Consider the following 21,801-nt stretch of genomic DNA (forward strand, 5'->3'; position numbering starts at 1 on the left):
CTCAAGGACACGAGGTGACAGTCAAATCAATGAAAACCAAACCAATGTAAAAAGTGACAAGTCGCTACTGATATAACACTCGACAACGTATAAAATGAAGATTGAGACATTCTACAAGATTGATGGACTGAACACATCGACTCCAGGCTGAGGGACTGATTACCTCATACTCCTCCTCTCCTTACGCCTTCCTCTTTGTGAACATTAAAATGGTATAAAATACCGACAGATTGTGGAGAAGAGCATTGTTCCGTTGTCTGAAACAATATTTTCAGACAACGGAACAATGCTCTTCTCCAGACTGAGGGACTGACCACCTCAAAACTTTAAGGGTGATGGACTGATTACATCGTCTTCAAGTATCTTCTGCTTCTATCAACTTTTCTGTACTCGACTGAAGAAGCCTACTGTGTAGGCGAAACGTTTCGAAATAAAGATACCTAACTGTTGCATATGTCTCACTTCCTCTTTGTATTGGACTGATGAAGCCACTGTGTGGCGAAACGTTTCCTGAATAAAGATTCCCATATGCTGCATAAGTGTCTCAATCTTCAACTTGTCGGTTTTTCAAACCATTCATCACAACGTATAAAATGTTCATATTTTATCTGAGAAACGAAACCATTTTCGAAGCAGCACTTAAAGAAAGATGTAATTGTGCGAAACGTGGAGACTCGATGGTTCTTTCGCGGACTGAACCAACGGCCTCACGGACGTGAAAAAAACTCGAAACTCATCAAGGGTATACCAAAGGTGAAGGTACGAACCCTAAGACGTAAGGTTGAAGTGTCAGAGGATTATTTTTATAATCATGGGGGAAGCGCTAAACTCGTAGGATTATACAGCGCCTGTGGGGTGGGGTGGGGGGAAGGAAGGTATTCAGGTTTAGTTCAGGGAACTGGAGCACAGATTCAATTCGCTAGATCAAGAGCCCCTCACCATAGTCAAGGAACCTCCCCTGAGGGGCAGTGTCCGAGGAGTCATTGTGGTATACTAACCACAGTTTTCCTGGTTGAAAACATTGTGATAGTACACAAAATTTTTGTCAATAGAATTAGATATAGCGGTGGATTATTCTGTACTACATTAGTTGGTTATCCATCCCGTGAATACCTCGCAAATAGTGAAAAAAGCAATGATACAAAGATTTACGTCCCTTGGTTCCGCATATCAGTAAGGGTGTTGTTTCCTGGTGGGTTATCTGCCGAGTCGAGCCACTCGGACTGTTATTCTCTCACAGACACCAGATATTTATCCGGACTCTTAATACCCTGTACCACGCCAAGGCTAGGGCATACAAAAAACACGTGTTTGGAAGGCCTGGCAAGCGATCTGGCGAGGTATAGACGTGATTGTTTGGACGTGCGAGAGAATGAGAGCAACAACTAACAGCAAACACTAACAGTCTTTTGTCAGGCTTTGGTTCACCAGGAGAGACTTGCCCAGTGACCAGTGCCAATACTTACCTCTCCGACTCTACCACCTCCCTTTCCTTCCCTCTCTCCCCACCGCCACCATTTCCCTCTCCTCCCCGCTCTCCCACCTCTACTACCTCCCTCTCCCTCTCTTCCCACCACCTCCTTCCACCACCACTTACCATTTCACAAGCCTCCATTCATCTGGGCATCAATATCTACTCCAATCCCCTTCAGGGGAGGATTGATTGATGCTGATGAAAGGCTCCTGAGTCAAGGAATTGGAACTCTCCTCCTTTTCCTCGAATAAAATCTATCTCCCATTCTCCAAGATGCGCTATGTGACCTGGAGGTTACCTGGAGGTTATTCCTGGGATCAACGCCCCCGCGGCCCGGTCCATGACCAGGCCTCCCGATGGATCAGGGCCTGATCAACTAGGCTGTTACTGCTGGCCTCACGCAGTCCAACGTACGAGCCACATCCGGCACTGACTTTAGGTATCTGTCCAGCTCTCTCTTGAAGGCAGCCAGGGATTTATTGGCAATTCCCCTAATGCTTGATGGGAGGCTGTTGAACAGTCTTGGGCCTCGGACACTTATGGTGTTTTCCCTTAGTGTACCAATGGCGCCCCTACTTTTTATTGGGGGCATTTTGCATCGCCTGCCCAGTCTTTTACTTTCGTAGGGAGTGATTTCTGTGTGCAGATTTGGGACCATTCCTTCCTAAAGAGGTTTAATACTGATCCATAAAGGTCATTAGCATTATGCTCCCAATTTAGCCTAATTTCAATCTCTACTCAGGTTATATTCCCACCTGTATACAGTAAGTCCTCACTTAACGTCGTTTCGGTCAAAGTCGTTTCGCTATAACGTTTATGAGAAAAAAAATCGATTCCGGGATGGGGGCCACTGTCAGTGTAGAGTTTGCAGGTTCTCCATGTCTGCGTGGGTTTCTCCAGGCACTCCAGTTTCCTCCCACATCCCAGAGATGTTCACATTAAGTTAACTGGCTTGTCTAAATTGTCCCTGTGTGTGTGTGTGTGTGTGTGTGTGTGTGTGTGTGTGTGTGTGTGTGTGTGTGTGTGTGTGTGTGTGTGTGTGAGCATAGTTGCTGATCCCCTGTATATGTAATCTATCATAGTACAATCCATATGTTTTACATAGTTGACCCCTTGCTAGGCTCAGTGACTAGCTTGTGTGACGTCACATGATGCCGCATGTGAGCACTGCGCTCCCGGCCTTGTCCTCACTCCGCGCTTAGGTCTACGAACAGGCAACACAGGCAGTCTGGGCTCCCCTCTCACACTCTGCTAATATAAGTGTTACCATCCAACAAGTGTGTTTAACTCCAACCATCACATCTCCACGAACCCTGCCAACAAATACTCACCTAATTGTGGCTGCAGGGGTTGATTCATAGCTCCTGGCCCCGCCTCTTCACTGGTAGCTACTAGGTCACTCTCTCTGCTCCATGAGTTTTATCATACCTCTTCTTAAAGCTAAATATGGTTCCTGTCTCCACTACTTCACTTTCCAGACTATTCCACTTCTTGACAACTCTATGACTGAAGAAGTACTTATTAACATCCCTGTGACTCGCCTGAATCTTTAACTTCAAATTGTGATCCCTTGTTGATGTGTCCCATCTGTGTCCCTTGTCGATTCCTCTCAAAATTTTATATGTCGTTATCATATTCCCCCTATCTCTCCTGTCCTCCATTGTCTACCTGGAGGGTATTCCGGGGAACAGCGCCCCCACTGCCCGGTCCGCGCCAGGCCTCCCGGTAGTTCAGGGCCTGATCAACCAGGCTGTTACTGCTGGGCGCATGTAATCCAACGTACGAAGCACAGCCCGCCTGTCTTTTATTTTCATAGGGAGTGATTTGTGTGTGCAGATTCGGAACCATTCCTTCTAGGATTTTCCTAGTGTAGATTATGATATATATCTCTTGTCTGCGTTCCAACGAATACAAGTCAAGTGCTTCCAAGCGTTCCCAGTAGTTGAGGTGTTTGATAGAACTTATACGTGCAGTAAAGGTTCTCTGTACACTCTCTAGATCTGCAATTTCACCTGCTTTGAATGGAGATGTTAATGTACAGCAGTATTCCAGCCTAGAGAGAACAAGCGATTTGAAAAGGATCATCATTGGCTTGGCATCTCTCGTTTTGAAAGTTCTCATTATCCATCCTATCATTTTCTTTGCAGTTGTGATCGTGGCACTTTTGTGATCTTTGAAAGAGAGATCCTCAGACATTACCACTCCTAGGTCCCTCACATTATTTTTCCACTCTATTGTATGATCAGAGTTTTAGTTATTATCTCCTCTAGTTTTCCATAACAGAGTAGATGGAATTTGTCTTCATTGAACATCATATTTTTTTCGTTGCCCATTGGAAATTTGATTTATATCTTCTTGAAGGTTAACCGTGTCCTCAATAGATGAGTCTCGTGCAAATCCTAGTATCTCCTGCAAAGGATGACACGGTGTTGTGGATTACATCTCCGTCTATGTCTGATAGGAGGATGAGGAACAGGATGGGGACGAGTGCTGTGCCTTGTGGAACAGAGCTCATCACTATGACAGCTTCCGATTTAAATCTGTTGACCACTACTTTGTGTTCGATTGGTTCGATTGGCTCTAAATCTCTCTCATTTTCCTCTAATTCTTTCCACAACTGTCTTTCCTTCCTTCTTAGCTCTTCTCTCTTTCTCCTCTCCCTACCTTCTCCTCTCTGCCCGAATAGCTTTTAAAACTATTTCTAAAATCCCGCAACAGAATTTAAACGACCTCTTTGCAGAATCATCGCTGATAAGTGTCATTGCAGTTAGAGGCAGGGAGTAAAACAGGAGAGAGAGAGAGAGAGAGAGAGAGAGAGAGAGAGAGAGAGAGAGAGAGAGAGAGAGAGAGAGAGAGAGAGAAAATCCCCCTATCTCTTACCACCCCAGGCTCCAATCATTCCAAAATTCCATATAACGATAGCACTGTAATGATGAATCTTGCGAACAAAGCTGACTTTGCAAAAGTCATTGACAAGTGCGACCACGGGATAATTGTACACTAAATGCATGAAAAGGGAATAACTGGGAAGGTGCACGGAAGGAGCAAGAATAAACAGTTTGTAAGATACGAGTAGCAAGATACGAAGTACCTGTTGGGAAAACACCATAAGTGTCCGGGGCCCAAAGACTGTTCAACAGCCTCCCATCAAACATAAGGGGAATTACCAATAGGCCCCTGGCTGCCTTCAAGAGGGAGCTGGATACATACTTAAGTCGGTGCCGGATCAGCCGTGCTGTGGTTCGTACGTTGGACTACGTGCGGCAAGCAGTAACAACCTGGATGATCAAGCCCTGGTCCACCGGGAGGACTGGTCGTGGACCGGACCGCGAGGGCGTTAATCCCCGGAATACCCTGCAGGTAGACTCCAGGTGGGTAGATTCTCTTCATCAGGTCTACATTCAAAGACCCCAGTGGAAATAAGTCACTTTCTGACTTTTCATTGGGTTATCCTTAGTAATCTACACATATGCTTCTTTGTATGACAATTTATGTAACTGTATTTTGTGTGTATCTGTACCTGAATAAGCTTACTCATCCTATCTCATGCCTCTGGACAACAAGAGCACGATGCGAGGAGACTGGTCTAGCCTTGACCTGAACACAGTCGTGAGGTAGTGTTAATTGAAAGTATCGGGCGTTTTTTCACTGATAGAGATACCGTAAAAATGGCCGAAACCAGCCGGTACCGTTCCTTATACCTGTCATTTCACGATTTAGTCTAGCACTACAAATAATACACGTGTAGATGAATCTTGAGTTTCAAGAGTGTTCCTGCTCCCTTAGGCCAACCTGCAGTGGCTGGCGGCCCGTTCGCCCACATTCATCACAGCCTATTTGATCTGGCACTTGGTGGAGGTACTTTTCCACTGTCATCTTGATGACTTCACCTGTCCTGGCAGTGTCCTGAATAGTCTAGGACCATGAATGTTGATATAATGATCTCTTATTGTACCAACGGGGCCCCTGCTTTTCCCTGGGTTTATTGCACATTTTCTCCCATATTTTTCATTCATTTATTTGGGCAGTGGGCAGATTTATGACTAGGCCCTCAAATTGGTAAGAAGTTTATACACATAATGAGAACTTTCAAAACGAGAGATGCCAAGCCCATGATGATCCTTTTCAAATCACTTGTTCTCTCTAGGCTGGAATACTGCTGTACATTAACATCTCCATTCAAAGCAGGTGAAATCGCAGATCTAGAGAGTGTACAGAGATCCTTTACTGCACGTATAAGTTCTGTCAAGCACCTTAACTACTGGGAACGCTTGGAAGCACTTGACTTGTACTCGTTGGAACGCAGGAGGGAGAGATATATCATAATCTACACTTGGAAAATCTTGGAAGGAATGGTCCCAAATCTGCACACAGAAATCACTCCCTACGGAAGTAAAAGACTGGGCAGGCGATGCAAAATGCCCCCACTAAAAAGTAGGGGCGCCATTGGTACACTAAGGTAAAAAAAAAATAAGTATCCGGGGCCCAAAACTGTTCAACAGCCTCCCGTCAAGCATTAGGGGAATTGCCAATAAACCCCTGGCTGCCTTCAAGAGAGAGCTGGACAGATACCTTAAGTCAGTGCCGGATCAGCCGGGCTGTGGCTCGTACGTTGGACTGCGTGCGACCAGCAGTAACAGCCTAGTTGATCAGGCCCTGATCCATCGGGAGGCCTGGTCATGGACCGGGCCGCGGGGGCGTTGATCCCCGGAATAACCTCCAGGTAAGAATAATGTCATTATCAGGCTTCTTTTCTCCATTTTATTTCGCTGAACTTCTACAGTATCATTAAAAGAGTCCAACAGTTTATTATAGCACGGTGAGTAGTAGGTTTTGTGGTCGGAATGACTGTTGTAGGAATGGAGATGGTCGTTGGAATGATTGTGGTGGTGATAGTCGTAGGGATGGTGGTAATTGTGAAGGGGATAGGAGGAGGAGAGGGCAGTGGACCAAAATACATCACACCACGCGGACTACACTACCTCTCTCTCTCTCTCTCTCTCTCTCTCTCTCTCTCTCTCTCTTTCACCTTGCTTTTCTTCTCAACCCTTTATACCCTACCCACTCCTCTACCCTTCGCCCTCTTTATCCTTCCACAGTTGATTTTTCCCCCTTATTTCCAATCTTCCTGTCCTCTCCTCCATTGTTTCCCTTCTCCTTTCCCACCTTTCAATCCTACTCCTACAAAAAAATGAGTATCAGAGAATTAGAGAAAGTGATCTGAGAATAAGATAAAAATAAATATTAGGAAGCAGGAGAAATAAAATTTGTTTTCTCTAGGCTGGAATACTGTTGTACATTAACATCTCCATTCAAAGCAGGTGAAATCGTAGATCTAGAGAGTGTACAGAGATCCTTTACTGCACGTGTAAGTTCTGTCAAGCACCTTAACTACTGGGAACGCTTGGAAGCACTTGACTTGTACTCGTTGGAACGCAGGAGGGAGAGATATATCATAATCTACACTTGGAAAATCTTGGAAGGAATGGTCCCAAATCTGCACACAGAAATCACTCCCTACGAAAGTAAAAGACTGGGCAGGCGATGCAAAATGCCCCCAATAAAAAGTAGGGGCGCCATTGGTACACTAAGGGAAAACACCATAAGTGTCCGGGGCCCAAAACTGTTCAACAGCCTCCCATCAAACATTAGGGGAATTGCCAATAAGCCCCTAGCTGCCTTCAAGATAGAGCTGGATAGATACCTTAAGTCAGTGCCGGATCAGCCGGGCTGTGGCTCGTACGTTGGACTGCGTGCGGCCAGCAGTAACAGCCTAGTTGATCAGGCCCTGATCCATCGGGAGGCCTGGTCATGGACCGGGCCGCGGGGGCGTTGATCCCCGGAATAACCTCCAGGTTAGAAGGAAAAGGAAAGAAACTGGAAGAGGAAGAAATTGAAATTGAGAGAGCCGGGTTTGAGAGAGAGAGATATTGAATCCTTTATTATTTTGCTTGAATCTATTGTTTTGTTCTGAATCCCTCACTCCTTGGCGCGAATCCTCACTTCTTTGTTCTAAATCCCCCACTTCATGGCCAGCACCATTCTTGACCAGAATCCCTCGCCCCTTGCCCAGAACTGCCTTCTCCTTGGCCTGAATCCTAGACTCTCAGCTGCGATTCCCTCACTCCTATCTGCGACTCCCTCACTCCTAGTAGCTTCGACTCCGTCACTCCCAGCTTCCTCGCCCACGTAAGCTACTTGGCCACCAGCTGGTTTCTCCCCACATGGATCAACAGCACCAGCTGACGGGCGGAGAGGTTCCGGTGAAAAAACTGGTTTACTGATGCTCGTTCTGGCTATACACATGTATCACGTGGTGATGGTGGCGTTGGTAGTGGTGGTGGTGGTGGTTGGGGACGTTGGTAGTGGTGGTGGTTGGGGCGGCGTTGGTAGTGGTGGTGGTTGGGGCGGCGTTGGTAGTGGTGGTGGTTGGGGCGGCGTTGGTAGTGGTGGTGGTTGGGGCGGCGTTGGTAGTGGTGGTGGTTGGGGTGGCATTGGTAGTAGTGGTGGTGGTCCGGGGTATGGGGGTTGTGATGGTGGTAGTGGGGGTAGTGATGTTAGTAGGAGTGATGTTAGTGGTGGTGGTGGTAAGGATTGTGGCTGGGTGAGGCAAGTTTTGTTAGACGGTTGTGGAAGGAGGAGGTTAAATGTGGTTGGGCAGTAGTTGAGGTGGTGGTTGACTTGGAGCAGCAAAAGATGCTCAATTTTTCAGTGTAGAGATGCAATTATGGCAATCTTACTCAGTTCAGGTAGGAATTAGGCTTCAGATTGTGAACAATTCCTTCAATTATAAAGTTATCTAATTTGTATAAACCCCACTATTATTATATAATGAACGTTTATCATGTTTTATACTTGCCAATTCTACAATATTTTGTTCAAGCCAAGACGCTCCGCTCCCTCTACTACGAAGAATCACTGAGTTCTTCAAGAACGCTAGTTTATCTGATACACAGAAGGAAGTGCTGACCAGGGGAGGGAAACTTAAGTTAAAGGACTCATACAGAACCCAAGAGAGACGGGAGTTAAAAGCGATTAGTGAAATTGAATAAAATTCGAAATATTTCTTTTCATATGCCAAAAACAAGGCAAATACCACATCTAGTATTGGGCCCTTGCTCAGACAAGATGGGACTTACACAGATGACAACAAAGGAATATGTGAGATACTGAAATCCCAATATGACTGTGTTCAGTTAGCCACTAATCAGTCTAAAGATCGACAATCCAAATGAGTTTTTCATGAATGAGCCTCAAAACTTCATCAATGCATGCCAGATTTCTGACATTTCCCTAACTTCGACATACTTTGAGAAAGCCATTGACAACACGCCCATGAACTCAGCCCCAGGCCCAGACTCGTGGAACTCTGTGTTCATTAAGAATTGCAAGAAACCCATTTCGTGTGCCCTTAGTATACTATGGAGAAGGAGCTTAGAAATGGGTGAAATTCCACAGTTACTAAAAACAATGGATATAGCCCCACTCCATAAAGGTGGCAGCAAAGCATTAGCTATGAACTATAGACCAACAGCTCTAACGTCCAACATCATAAAAATCTTTGAAAGGGAGCTAAGAAGCACGATTGCAAACCACTTACATTTAAAAAAAACTGCACAATCTAGGGCAACATGGGTTCAGAGTAGGTTGCTCCTGCCTCTCACAACTACTGGATTACTATATGGTCTTGCAGTGGAAGAAAAACAGAATGCAGATGTAACATACACAGCCTTTGCAAAAACCTTTGACAGGTGCGATCATGGCATAATAGTACACAAAATACGTGCTAAAGGAATAACTGGTTAAGTGGGGAGATGAATCTTCAACTTTCTAACCAATCGAACACAGAGTAGTGGTCAACAGAGTTAAATCGGAAGCTGCCATACTGAAAAGCTCTGTTCCACAAGGCACAGTACTCGCCCCCATCCTGTTCCTCATCTTCATATCAGACATAGAGATGTAATCCACAGCACCATGTCATCCTTTGCAGACGATACTAGGATCTGCATGATGTTATCTGTTGAGGGCACGGTTAATCTACAAGAAGATATAAACCAAGTTTCCAATGGGCAACGGAAAACAATATGATGTTCAATGAAGACAAATTCCAACTAATCCATTATGGAAAACTGGGGAAGATAATAACTAGAACTAAGTATACTACAAACTCGGATCATACAAGAGTAGAAAAATAATGTGAGGAACCTAGGAGTGGTAATGTCTGAGGATCTCACTTTCAAGAATCACAACAGTGCCACGATCACAACTGCAAAGAAAATGATAAGATGGATAATGAGAACTTTCGAAACAAGTGATGCCAAGCCAATGATCCTTTCTCGTATCATTTGTTCTCTCTAGGCTGGAATATTGCTGTACATTAACATCTCTGTTCAAAGCAGGTGAAATTGCAGATCTAGGGAGTGTACAGAGAACCTTTACTGCACATATAATTTCTATCAAACACCTCAACTATTGGGAATGCTTGGAAACACTCGACTTGTACTCGCTGGAATGCAGGCGAGAGAGATATAACATAATCTACACTTGGTGGGAGGCTTTTGAACATTCTTGGGCCCCAGACGCTTATGGTGTGTACCAATGGCACCCCTACTTTTCATTGGGGGTATTTTGCACCACCTGCCCAGTCTTTTACTTTCGTAAGGAGTGATTTCTGTGTGCAGATTCAGGACCATTCCTTATAGGATTTTCCAAGTGTAGATTATGATACATCTCTCTCGCCTGCATTCCAGCGAGTACAAGTCGAGTGTTTCCAAGCATTCCCACTTGAAGGCAGCCTCTGGCTGCCTTCAAGTGGGAACTGGACAGATAAAATTGGTGCTGGATCAACCGGGCTGTGGTTCATACATTGGAATGTGTGTGTCCAACAGTAACAGCCTGGTTGATCAGACCCTGATCCACTGAGAGGCCTGGTCGTGGACCAAACTGTGGGGGGGGGGGGCATTGATCCCCAGAATACCCTCCAGGTAGACTGCAGGTAAGAGGAGCAAGGAACAATGCCTCTGGCTTTTGGCCAAATTGCAGAGTTATTGGAAACCCTAATGTGTAAAGTAAAAGGACACAAGTGCAACTAATGTGACATTTTATTGTGGCAACGTTTCGCTCTCCAGGAGCTTTATCAAGCCATTACAAACAATACATGGACACAGAGGGTATATAAAGGCTCAGAGTGAGGTGCAATACTAGTGAGGTACCATTTCGATGTTCACTAGTGGTAGTAGTAGTAGTAGTAGTGACAAAAGTAATACAATATGGTAGAGCAATTAATTCGTACATGAGTAAAAGGATATAAAAGCTATTACTTGGGTAACAAAAATAGGTTGGACAAATATAGACTGGAAAGAGGCAGCTTGTTTCAGTGTTCACTCTCTGTAATGTGCTTTGTGTAGTATAACAGGAGAGACTATGTGATGGCAGGGTTTACTGTTTTCAGGAGGATTCTTGCTAAGACTTCGGAGATGGTGAAACTGCCGTTGTTTTGTTTAATTGTATTCGAAACAGCGATCAGTGCTGATTCGAGGCGCTTGCGTCTGCGGAAATTAGTTTCTTTGATCACTAATTGGGCATCTCTGAATTTCATGAGATGATAGGCAACTTTATTCCGAAACATTTCGCCTACACAGTAGGCTTCTTCAGTCGAATACAGAAAGTAGGCAGGAACAGTAGAGATGTGAAGACGATGTAATCAGTCCATCACCCGTGAAGTCGTAGAATTTTGAGGTTGTCAGTCCCTCGTCTTCACATCTCTACTGTTCCTGCCTACTTTCTGTATTCGACTGAAGAAGCCTACTGTGTAGGCGAAACGTTTCGGAATAAAGTTGCCTAACTGTTGCCTATGTGTCTTACCTACCAACCTGTCGGTATTGTATACCATTTTGATGTTCATCTTTGATATTGTTCTATTGTCACCATTGGTACATTTTTAAATGTTTATACAGTAGTGTGCTGTATATTCAAATAAACAGAATAGAGGAAATCAGCTCTAATATACATTATTTAGATATAATTACTGGTCAGAGAACCCGTCGTAAGTCCGAGGCGTCGGTAAACGAGTACGTTGCTAAGTGAGGAGAGGCTGTATTATGATCAACAAACATGATTACTAGGATCCAGAAATTTTTTACTAGAATCTAGAACATCACTACTAGGATACAGAAACATCAGTACTAGGATGAAGGCACATCAGTACTAGAATACTCAAACCACTACTAGGATTTAGAAATATGATATTTAAAAAAATATGCAAACACCAATCTTTTATATAAATACATTTGTATATCGAAAATAGCATTAAGATATAGAAGCAGCATAATGATATATAAACTCCTAAGAAAAAATCAGCAAAAACATGATCTGGTAAGATTAGTATAAATTCCTTCACTTACACAGTAAAACAGATGCATTTAAGGCTCACTGTGGAATGTTTGTTTTCCAGGCAATGTTAGTGAAATGCTAATGGAAGCTAGAGAGATGTTGGCTACATGGGCAGTGGTGTGGGCGTGGGCGTGGTGGCCTCACTTCACCTTAACGCAGGAGGTCACGGGGTCATCAGCCTGTCCTAGCTGGGAGGCCAATCCCTGGTGTCCTTGTTATAACAACGATGATGGCATCTTCATGGAGTGTCCAATGGTGTCCCTGGAGACTCTGTCAAGTGCTCTGGGTCTGGTCAACCAGCCAGTTAAGTCCCTCAATATATACGACCTGGATATCAATGTTACCTCCCTACCTCCAGGGATCTTCAGAAAGAGTGCTGGAGTGATCAACCTGCAGATCTCTCACTCGAGCCTTCAGAGTGTTGCCAATGAGAGCTTCAGAGGGCTTGAAGAGTCATTGAAAAGCTTGACGATCCAGCACTGCAAGCTGTCGGAGGTTCCGCAGTGGGCACTCCACACACTTTCCAGGCTTCAAGAGCTGAACCTTGATTCCAATAACATTACAGAGATCCCAAAATCAGGATTTGCAAAAGTAAATATTCAGAAACTGAGCTTAAAGGGCAATATGATCAGCCTTATATCTGAATTAGCATTCGATGGTTTGGAAGAATCACTACAAGAGCTCAATCTGATAAGCAATGATCTTAAAGAATTGCCCATAAACTCACTGCAGAAGATGAAGAAGCTTAAGAGACTGGAGGTCGCATGGAATCACATATCCGAACTCATTACTGATTCAGTCTTTCCCCTCCAAGCTCTTGAGTACCTTGATCTAAGCAGTAACGAAATTCGTAAGATCAAGAGTAAAAGCTTAGCTGGAGTTCCTGGAGTAATCTCACTGTCTTTATATATGAATTCCATTTCCAGCATAGCTAAGAATGCCTTTAAAGAAAACTCTATTCTGGAGACACTGTTTTTGGGCCATAACAGCATCAGAGAGCTGGACATAGAAACTTTCACATATACCCCAAAGATACGAATCATCGACCTCGGGAGTAACAACATTCAGAACATCCATGGTGGCCTCTTCTGCAACCTTCCAAATCTCCAAGAACTGGTGCTCTCCAGAAACAACATACGGGAGGTAACACAACAAACGTTCGAAAATTCATCTAATATTAGAATTCTCAACTTGGAACACAATGCCATTCGCTTCGTGGAGCTGGAAACTTTTGTGGATATGACGCATTTGGAAACTCTGCTTCTCAGCCACAATAACATCCAAGAAATTTACCCACGGTTATTCGTGGCTAATGTTAACCTTCGCACGTTAAAGCTCGATCATAACAGGATAAATGACCTGAGTGAAATAACCTTCAAAAACACGACACAGCTCACAATACTCTTCCTGCAAAAGAATAAAATAACGATGATAAAAAGAGGTCTGTTTTCACGCATGACAGAACTCCGTGAGCTTCACCTACACGACAACAAGATAGAAGTAGTGGCTACAGGAGCATTTTCCAGCCTCCGGAAACTGGAACATTTAAGTCTTCAGGACAATGAGGTCTTGGCCCTTCCTGACATCTTCAGCCACGACGTCAGCGCCCTCAGGTACTTGCGGGTGTCTGGCAACAACCTCAACAGTCTTCACCAACAGGCTCTCAGAGGCCAGAGGCAGCTTGATTTTCTCTGGCTGGATCGTAATAACATTACCGTAATAGTAGAGGGAGTTTTCAGTGACCTTACTTTGCTCAGAAATCTGCACTTAGAGCAAAACCAGATAGCAATAATTGAAGACAATGTGTTTATCAACATGTCAGACCTGCGGAAACTCGCTCTCTCGCACAACTTCTTGGAGTCTGTCAGTGAGAGAACTTTTAGTGGCCTGACATCGTTAAGTGAACTCTATCTAGATAATAACAAGATAAAAGCAGTAATGAGAAATGCATTCCAAAACTTAACAAGTTTGGATACGCTTGACTTATCAGGGAATGCATTATCTATAATCAAAAAGGAATATTTTGAAAGCGAGTTGCCAATAAGGCAGCTTAGTATTGACAACTCTCAAATCAGTGAGATAGAGGAAGGGTCTTTCGAGGCACTTGTGCACCTAGATACCTTAAGTCTTAAGAATAACAATCTGCATAAGCTTCAGGAAAGTTTTCTCAAGCTTACTCAACTAAGAACTTTAGACCTGAGTGACAACAGCTTTGAAATACTGGATGTCAACAGTCTTACTGCACTTCCGAACCTCGAGACACTGGATCTGAGTGGCTGTGATATTGAAAGTATTCCAGAGAATTTTTTTGACTCCAGTATGTCACTTAGGTCCTTAAACATCGGGAGAAACCGACTTACATATCTCAAACCTACGTCTTTCGTGGGTCTCAATGATCTCACAAAGCTTGATTTAAGTAGAAACAGCTTAGGACTGAACAGCTGTAGATCACTATGGGTTACAGGAAAACTGGAAGAGCTATATATAAGTGGCAACCCCTTGAGGGAACTTTGTCCTGACCTAGAGCAGCTAAAGAACCTAAGGGAACTCTATGCTTCAAATATCTTGATGAGTGAGGTACAGACTTCAACGATGGCACAGCTGCAACACCTTGAAATCTTGGACGTGTCTGACAATATGATCGTTGAAATCCCTCTCGGTAGTTTTGTCAGTTCGAAGCTCCAGCGCCTCAACCTCGCTGAAAATCACCTCCTGCAACTACCTGAATCGGTATTTTTCGATGGTATGATCCACCTTAAGAGCCTCAACGTCTCTGGGAATCCTCTTCAACGCCTGATGGGATCCTCTGTACCCAGTGGTGTAACCTTGCCCTCTCTGGAACAACTCGAAGCCACCCACACCAACCTCACAGTGTTGACAAGCCTGGAACTCCTGCACATGCCAGCACTCAGGTCTCTCAACCTCCAGCATGGTGCCATCAGCAAGGTGTCTCCAGGAGCCTTCAGTAAACTTTCCCAGCTGACGAAACTAAACCTGGGTTACAACATGATGGAGTTTCTTGCTCGGGAGAGGTTGAGGGGAATGCTTGCCCTTACACACCTCAACCTCACCAGAAACAGACTGAAAAAGCTCGACCAGCTGCCTTCAGACTCCATGAATTTGAAGGTACGTTATCGAAATCTCTCAGTGATTGTAATAATGGTAGAATTTCCCACAATATGTTAGGTAAAAGGACATATATGCAACTAATGCTAATACCACCACCACTACAACTAACAGCATGGATCAGTTAGCTTACTGTAGTGATTCTATATTGTTCCTATATTGTTTGCAACGATTTGATGACGTTCCTGGAGAACGAATCGTTGCCCTAATGAACTATCGCAGTAGTTGCATACGAGTCCTTTTACCTCAGTGACTGCATCCTGTGCAAGGTGTACACTACCACTACTGTCATATGGCAAGTCACCACTATCATGAAACTAACCACTGTCATAACTCTATCACATATTATTGTCCTGTCAAATTGGTGTGAAATTAAAACCTGCTAAATTTCTTTATAGTCTGCCGGAATTGCTGCTTTTCTTTTGTCTCATGAACATGTAAGGCGACAGGTAAACTGTACAGATTTCTACTAACATTAAGTATACACTAACCTTAACTTTGTGTATAATTCTTGAAAGTTCTCATTTCAATTATTTTTTTCCTTTTCAAACCTAGGAAACCTGGGAATGGGAAAAATAGTCTCCAAAAGTAATAAGAAATTAGATTTTTTTTTCGATCTCTGCGATCTAAGAGAGGCATCCCCGTGTTGCATAAGTGCTCACATCCAATAAACCCCTGGCTGCCTTCAGGAGAGAGCTGGACAGATACCTAAAGTCAGTGCCGGATCAGCCGGGCTGTGGCTTGTACGCTGGACTGCGTGCGGCCAGCAGTAACAACCTGGTTGATCAGGCCCTGATCCACCGGGAGGCCTGGTCATGGACCGGGCCGCGGGGGGCGTTGATCCCCGGAATAACCTCCAGGTAATCCCTATGCCTTATGCGCGTGATCGGGATAGTTCAGAGATTTGCATAAGGTTTTAATGCAACTGAAGATTTGAAGCGTCTCAAAAGATATGTTTATAAGTTATCACATGGATATTATCCAGTTTTTTTTTTTTCCACCAAAAAATGACAAATTAGATCCTGCATAGGCCAAGACTAATTCAAACCATAAACTAAGAGCGTTGGAGTGATACTGAAGAGGCTTTCCCAAATTATCTCGGAGATCGAATCGAATAACTTGCCCAGAAATTGTATCGTGAAAATCATTATTTAAATTTTCCCAATTTCTGCCATAACAATTAGGCAAACAGAAATATATATAGGACATTATACATGGAAAATTTTCTCTCTGACTAGCATTAATAATATTGAGATTTATTTAAGATTTAGGTATATAACATACCTGTGGAAAATTACATTTATCTGTATGTATAATTATGTACTTAACAATAAATGAACATAGATAATTATTATTTATCAGTTAGACAAGTAGGAATTTGGGACACCTAGGTCGCAAAAATGTCCCCCTTCGATACCTACAACTGTCATATCCACAAGTTGCTCTGGACCTATTAATTATGTGAAATATATATACACCAGGAATACTGGTAAATATATAAATTTGTGGACTGTATATTAAAAATAATAAATGGTTATATATATACACAATTACATAACAGAAGGAAAATATATCTTAATATCACTCACCAATTTGACTGGAGATTAATGTGTATCATACTCAGAAAACCTCACTCTAACTAAATCTATGAAAATAATGCTGGCCAGAATTACACACAAATCTAGAGAGCTTATCTGAGGTTCCTGGAGCTGTCTTGTCTAGTCGTCTGATATCTCAAGTTATGCAGGAATGCACATCCACCAATTTCGCCTCCTATTTGAGAGGTGTCAGCACAATTTTAACCTCTAGAGCACGAAAAATTCTTCCCATTCACCAACGTTTCTAATACCAATTCAAAAACCAAGATGGCGAGTGTCTCCTGCGCATGCGCAGAGCCTCCCTGTCGACTCCATTCTCTTCTTTTAAAAATACGATTTTAATCAAGTTTATTTACACAGCATAATATTGGGAAATTATTTTCCACAATACCCAAGGCTTTAAGCTAATTCAGTATATTCGAAAATTTGCCTACACACAAACTAAGCATAATCTTTACCATTAAATAATTTGAATAAATTGTTTAGAAAACCGACAAGATGATAAATTAGACATTTGTGCAACACTTGGAAATCTTTATTCTGGAAACATTTCTCTACATTGAGCTTAAAAAGCCACTGGTTTGCGAAACGTTTCCAGAATGAAGATACCCAAGTGTTTCACAGGTGTCTAATTTATCATTAAATTATGAAGCCGTTCAGAAGAGGCAGACTTAAATTTATTAATGTATTTAACAGGAAAAAAGTCACACTCCCTCAATTTCACTTTGTCATCTTCGAGGCACTTTTTTTTTTCTTTTTGGAACGTTTGAAAACAAGCAACAGAGGTCACCTACATATACCAAATGCTGCATGAGATTTTTTCCCCCTAGTTACCGTATATCTGCACTGGAAATTTGAAGCTGATGGATGAGGCTTTCTCGTGTTATGATCGCTGTAGAAGCGAGAAACTGGAAGAGGAAAAAATGCGGCCAAAACATGAAAGTTTCCTTTCAGAGATCCTTAACAAGATACTCTCATAATACCATTGCACTACTATCCACGGTCAACCCACTGAACCACCACTCATATTACTGTGCCACTTCTGTTATATTAAACCTCTACTTCATACCACTATGATACTACTGGACCTCTACTGTCATACCACTATGATACTACTGGACCACTACTGTCATACCACTATGATACTACTGGACCACTACTGTCATACCACTATGGCACTACTGGACCTCTGCTGTCATACCACTATGATACTACTGGACCACTACTGTCATACCACTATGATACTACTGGACCACATCTGCAGTACCACTATGATACTACTGGACCACTACTGTCATACCACTATGATACTACTGGACCACTACTGTCATACCACTATGTTACTACTGGACCTCTACTGTCTTACCACTATGATACTACTGGACCACTACTGTCATACCACTATACTACTGGTCCTCTACTGTCATACCACTATGATACTACTGGTCCTCTACTGTCATACCACTATGATACTACTGGTCCTCTGCTGTCATACCACTATGATACTACGCTGCCACACCACTAATGGTCTACCACTACAGGTGTTTGACGTGTCTGGTAACATGCTGACGGAGCTGGAGGAGTCGACGCTGCGGCACGCGGAGAGTCTTGAAGAGCTGATCTTGAGAGACAACTGGGTGACGGTGATTCACCCTAGGGCACTCCTTCACCTTCCTCGACTTTCCCTACTCGATCTTAGCCACAACAACCTGGAACTCCTCCGGCCAGTGGTTCTGGAGCCTGTGGAGAGGACGCTGCGAGCACTTTACCTCAATGGTAAGTACAGAATCTTTTGAGAGAACCTTTGACAAAGTTCAGCTTTTGTATATATTAATTCATGGAGGGGGGGGGCGCTAAATTCTCTTGGGTCATGCATACCAGGGAAGGCTAGAGGGATATACACATCTAGATATAAATTTCTCAGTATGCTCAATAACCCACATGGAGACAGTAACACAGGAGGTTGATTATTATTGTTATTATAATCAAGGGGGAAGCACTAAACCCATAGGATTATACAGTGCTTGGGGGAGGGATGGAAGGTATTCAGGTTTAACTCAGGGAACTGGAGCACAGATCCAGTTCCCTAGATCAAGAGCCCCTCACCAGCATCAAGGAACCTTCCTTGAGGGGAGGAGGTTGATTGATCTGTATATTTCGACCTCCTTCTGGGATCCTCTTCAGCAGATGTTGAGCAATGAAAAGTGTTCATTACACTTTCGTCTGTCAGTATATATACACTTGGGTTTACTTTAATCCTATTGAAGGGATTAACGTAACATTGATGGTGAACATGTGAGGTGCAGTATTAATGACCCTTTGAGTACTCGATAGGCTTTGAGCCCAAGTAAGCAAAGGGAGGGTAGCTCCAGTTCCTTAAATCAAAAGCCTGCATGTATGTTCGTAGCTCTTTGGGGTTAAAGATTCTTGAAAATATATGTACACAGAGAGAGTAGCTCTTATGTTTTTATTGGTGTGTTTCTTTTAGCTGAAGCCTTTTATGTGTTCATTTTACTCGTGACTTTCTTTATAGTTGGAATACTTAATATTTTATGTGAGGTATCATATCCGTGTGGGGCAGTCAACAGGCGAAGTAATGGAGGCTCTATCCTCCGTGTGCAGATCGCGAGCCAGACACTAAATGGGCTGGAGCAATTTATCCTTCGAATCTCTAAGCTTTTCTTTCAAAGTGTGTCTTCAGTGCTCCCATTATTTTCGACTGATTTTATCTAAGTATCTTCCTGGTTCTCTTCCTTACATTATTAATGTAATTATTATGCTATATTTGATCCTTTCTTTGATATTCCTTTGATGAGTTCCGAGGGCTTTTCTACTCCTGGAGCCCAGACATGGGCCAAGCTCGTCTGGTGCTTGCCTGACCAACTAGGCTGCTGCTGGTGGCGGTTCACTGGCCCACATGACCATCATAGCCTGACTGATCTGGCAAAGATTCTTGTCCAATTTCCTCTTGAAGACTTCTGCACCATGTTCATGTTTTCTATAAATAATTCATGACGATCTCTCAGGAAACCCAGTGAGCTGCGGATGTGAGACTCTGGACATGTGGACCTGGCTTCTCAACCACCCGAGCCAGGTTCATCATCCTCATGACATCACCTGCGACCTGCCTGAGGTAAGACCTGTTTCCCCAGTGCAAAGATTACTAGGTAGAGGATTTATCATGCATGCAGCAGGTGCCTTGGTGCTCCTAGAACCAGCCAGTGATTTTTTTTTTAATGTCTCGGGATCTTAAAACTGATTATATATATATATATATATATATATATATATATATATATATATATATATATATATATATATATATATATATATAATTATGTGTGTATGTATCGTGCCGAATAGGTAAAAATGGTCAATTAGTAAGAATTCATTTAAAATTAGGTCCTTTCTAAAATTTTCTCTTAAACGTTTAAAGATATATTTCTTTCATTTATGTTAATGTAGAAATTAACAATTTTGTACCCGAACAACCTTAGAAAACTTACCTAACTTTATTATAACAAGCGCAATTTAATATAGCCTAATCCAACTAAATATATTTTAGATAAGTTTATAATAATTTAATATCAAACACAATGAAAAATATATATTTCTCGTTAGGTTCATAATGATTTTTGCTAAATTATTGCATACCCAAATTTTCGCTTGCCTTATTCGGCAAGAAGAGCGTTGCTGTTTAAGCCAAAATCGCAAGTTTTACCTCTTCGGCACAACAATATATATTAATGTAATTCACACAATTCTTATAAATCTCTCTCTCTCTCTCGCATATTACAAGCATAATCGCCATACCTTAACCTGACACACTAAATATATTGGCTTCCAAGCGTCCTGCCAAAGCATGGTTTCAGTGTGAGTTAATTTTCTTCGCCAGACGCTGCGAGGTCAGTCGTTCCTACTGATGTTGTCGTCGTCGTTCTGCCCTCAGCCGGTGATCCTTCGCTTGGCGATCCAGGACATCCAGAGTCAGTCGCTGTTGGTGTCTTGGCAAGCTTCCAACACCACTTCCGTCTATGGCTTCAAGGTTAGTAGCTTGTGGCTTCAACTTCACTATGTCAGGACACCCTGATCCTAGTGTTCGGGTTTGAGGGTCAGAATGTTGAGAATTCAAAACCATTATATCAAGCGTGAAAGTCATTTACCATGGGGGGTTTCAAATTCATGGTAATGAATTTTGAAGTTGCGGTTACTGTGGCTTCAAGGCCACCATGACGTAGCTTCCAGAACCCTATGCTGGACATTTCAGTTGCAATGTTAAAGTTTGTAGGCCAGTATTTTAGGCTTTCGGATCAATATGCTGGAGCTTCAAAGTATATTTAGTCAGAGTATTTTAGCGAATATACTAATAAAACACCAATTTATGAATGTCTGTTTCCAGAAGACAAAAATTAAGAAAAAAATTGTCTATCAGTTTTTGAGTAACAGTGTGCTGGGTAATGAGAGAGTAATAGAAAAACAATGAAGTTTAATGTGTGTGTTTGATTTAAACCTGTCACATGAAAGTGAGTCACTAGATTTAGGGTCCATCAAATGCATATGGATGAGTAGGTGAATAAAATATGTGCAACAGTTGGGTATCTTTATAGCCGAAGCATTTCGATAAAGATACACAAGTCTTGCACGAGTATCGTATTCATCAATTTGTCTGTGCTGTACATCAGTAATATTATACGTGAGTAGGTAATTAATATCAGAGAGATTACGACGATGTAATTAGTTATTAGGGGTAATTAGATTACCTCCACTGACACTTGATAATCTAATTAAGCCTTTCATTCCCCTTTCCTTTCTCCTTATCGTTCAGGTGACTTACCAAGCTATTGATATAGGCGAAGGGGGTCTCGTGGGAGATGAAACAGCAGCAGGAGAAACAGGAACACCAACAGGACCCGTAATTTCTTCTCCTACACTGGGTCTGGCCTCCAGGACCTTTCTCCTGCAGGAGCTGCAGCCCAGCACTGAATACCAAGTGTGTGTTCATGGTCTCACAAAGTCGCTGGGACCCGCCAGGGCGCACACCGTTGACGCCTACTACAATAGAGAACAGGTGAGGTGTTCTGTCCTAAGTGATTCACTTATCACAGATATTACTGTCATGTTATATATTTTCATATTTTCAAAGAGTAATGCAGTAGAACCTCTGTGTTTGAACTTAATCGATTCCTAGGCGGTTTTCGAACTACGGAATGT

General features: G+C 42.8%; 1 protein-coding gene and 1 long non-coding RNA gene across 3 annotated transcripts in view; one reads left to right on the forward strand and one right to left on the reverse strand.

The window, feature by feature from the left end:
* Positions 1 to 21,801, forward strand: part of LOC128694893 (protein artichoke-like) — a 50,504-nt gene that overhangs the window by 24,058 nt on the left and 4,645 nt on the right. Inside the window, exons 1-6 of one of the 2 annotated variants that reach the window (XM_070094362.1) lie at positions 4,484 to 4,845; positions 11,928 to 14,992; positions 18,132 to 18,366; positions 19,617 to 19,723; positions 20,486 to 20,635; positions 21,416 to 21,658. In XM_070094362.1, the coding sequence (XP_069950463.1) occupies positions 11,942 to 14,992; positions 18,132 to 18,366; positions 19,617 to 19,723; positions 20,486 to 20,635; positions 21,416 to 21,658 (3,786 nt within the window). In that variant the 5' untranslated portion in view covers positions 4,484 to 4,845; positions 11,928 to 11,941. Of the gene's footprint in view, positions 1 to 4,483; positions 4,846 to 11,927; positions 14,993 to 18,131; positions 18,367 to 19,616; positions 19,724 to 20,485; positions 20,636 to 21,415; positions 21,659 to 21,801 lie in introns of those variants that run through there. The other variant, XM_070094363.1, reaches the window with a different exon arrangement.
* LOC138854005 (uncharacterized) overlaps positions 21,505 to 21,801 on the reverse strand; it is an 86,101-nt gene continuing 85,804 nt past the window's right edge. The window contains exon 3 of the long non-coding RNA XR_011393181.1: positions 21,505 to 21,642. This is a non-coding gene — a long non-coding RNA (uncharacterized lncRNA). The remainder of the gene's footprint in view (positions 21,643 to 21,801) is intronic.

This window comes from Cherax quadricarinatus, chromosome 45 (genome assembly GCF_038502225.1).
Source record: "Cherax quadricarinatus isolate ZL_2023a chromosome 45, ASM3850222v1, whole genome shotgun sequence".
Lineage (NCBI taxonomy): Eukaryota > Metazoa > Arthropoda > Malacostraca > Decapoda > Parastacidae > Cherax > Cherax quadricarinatus.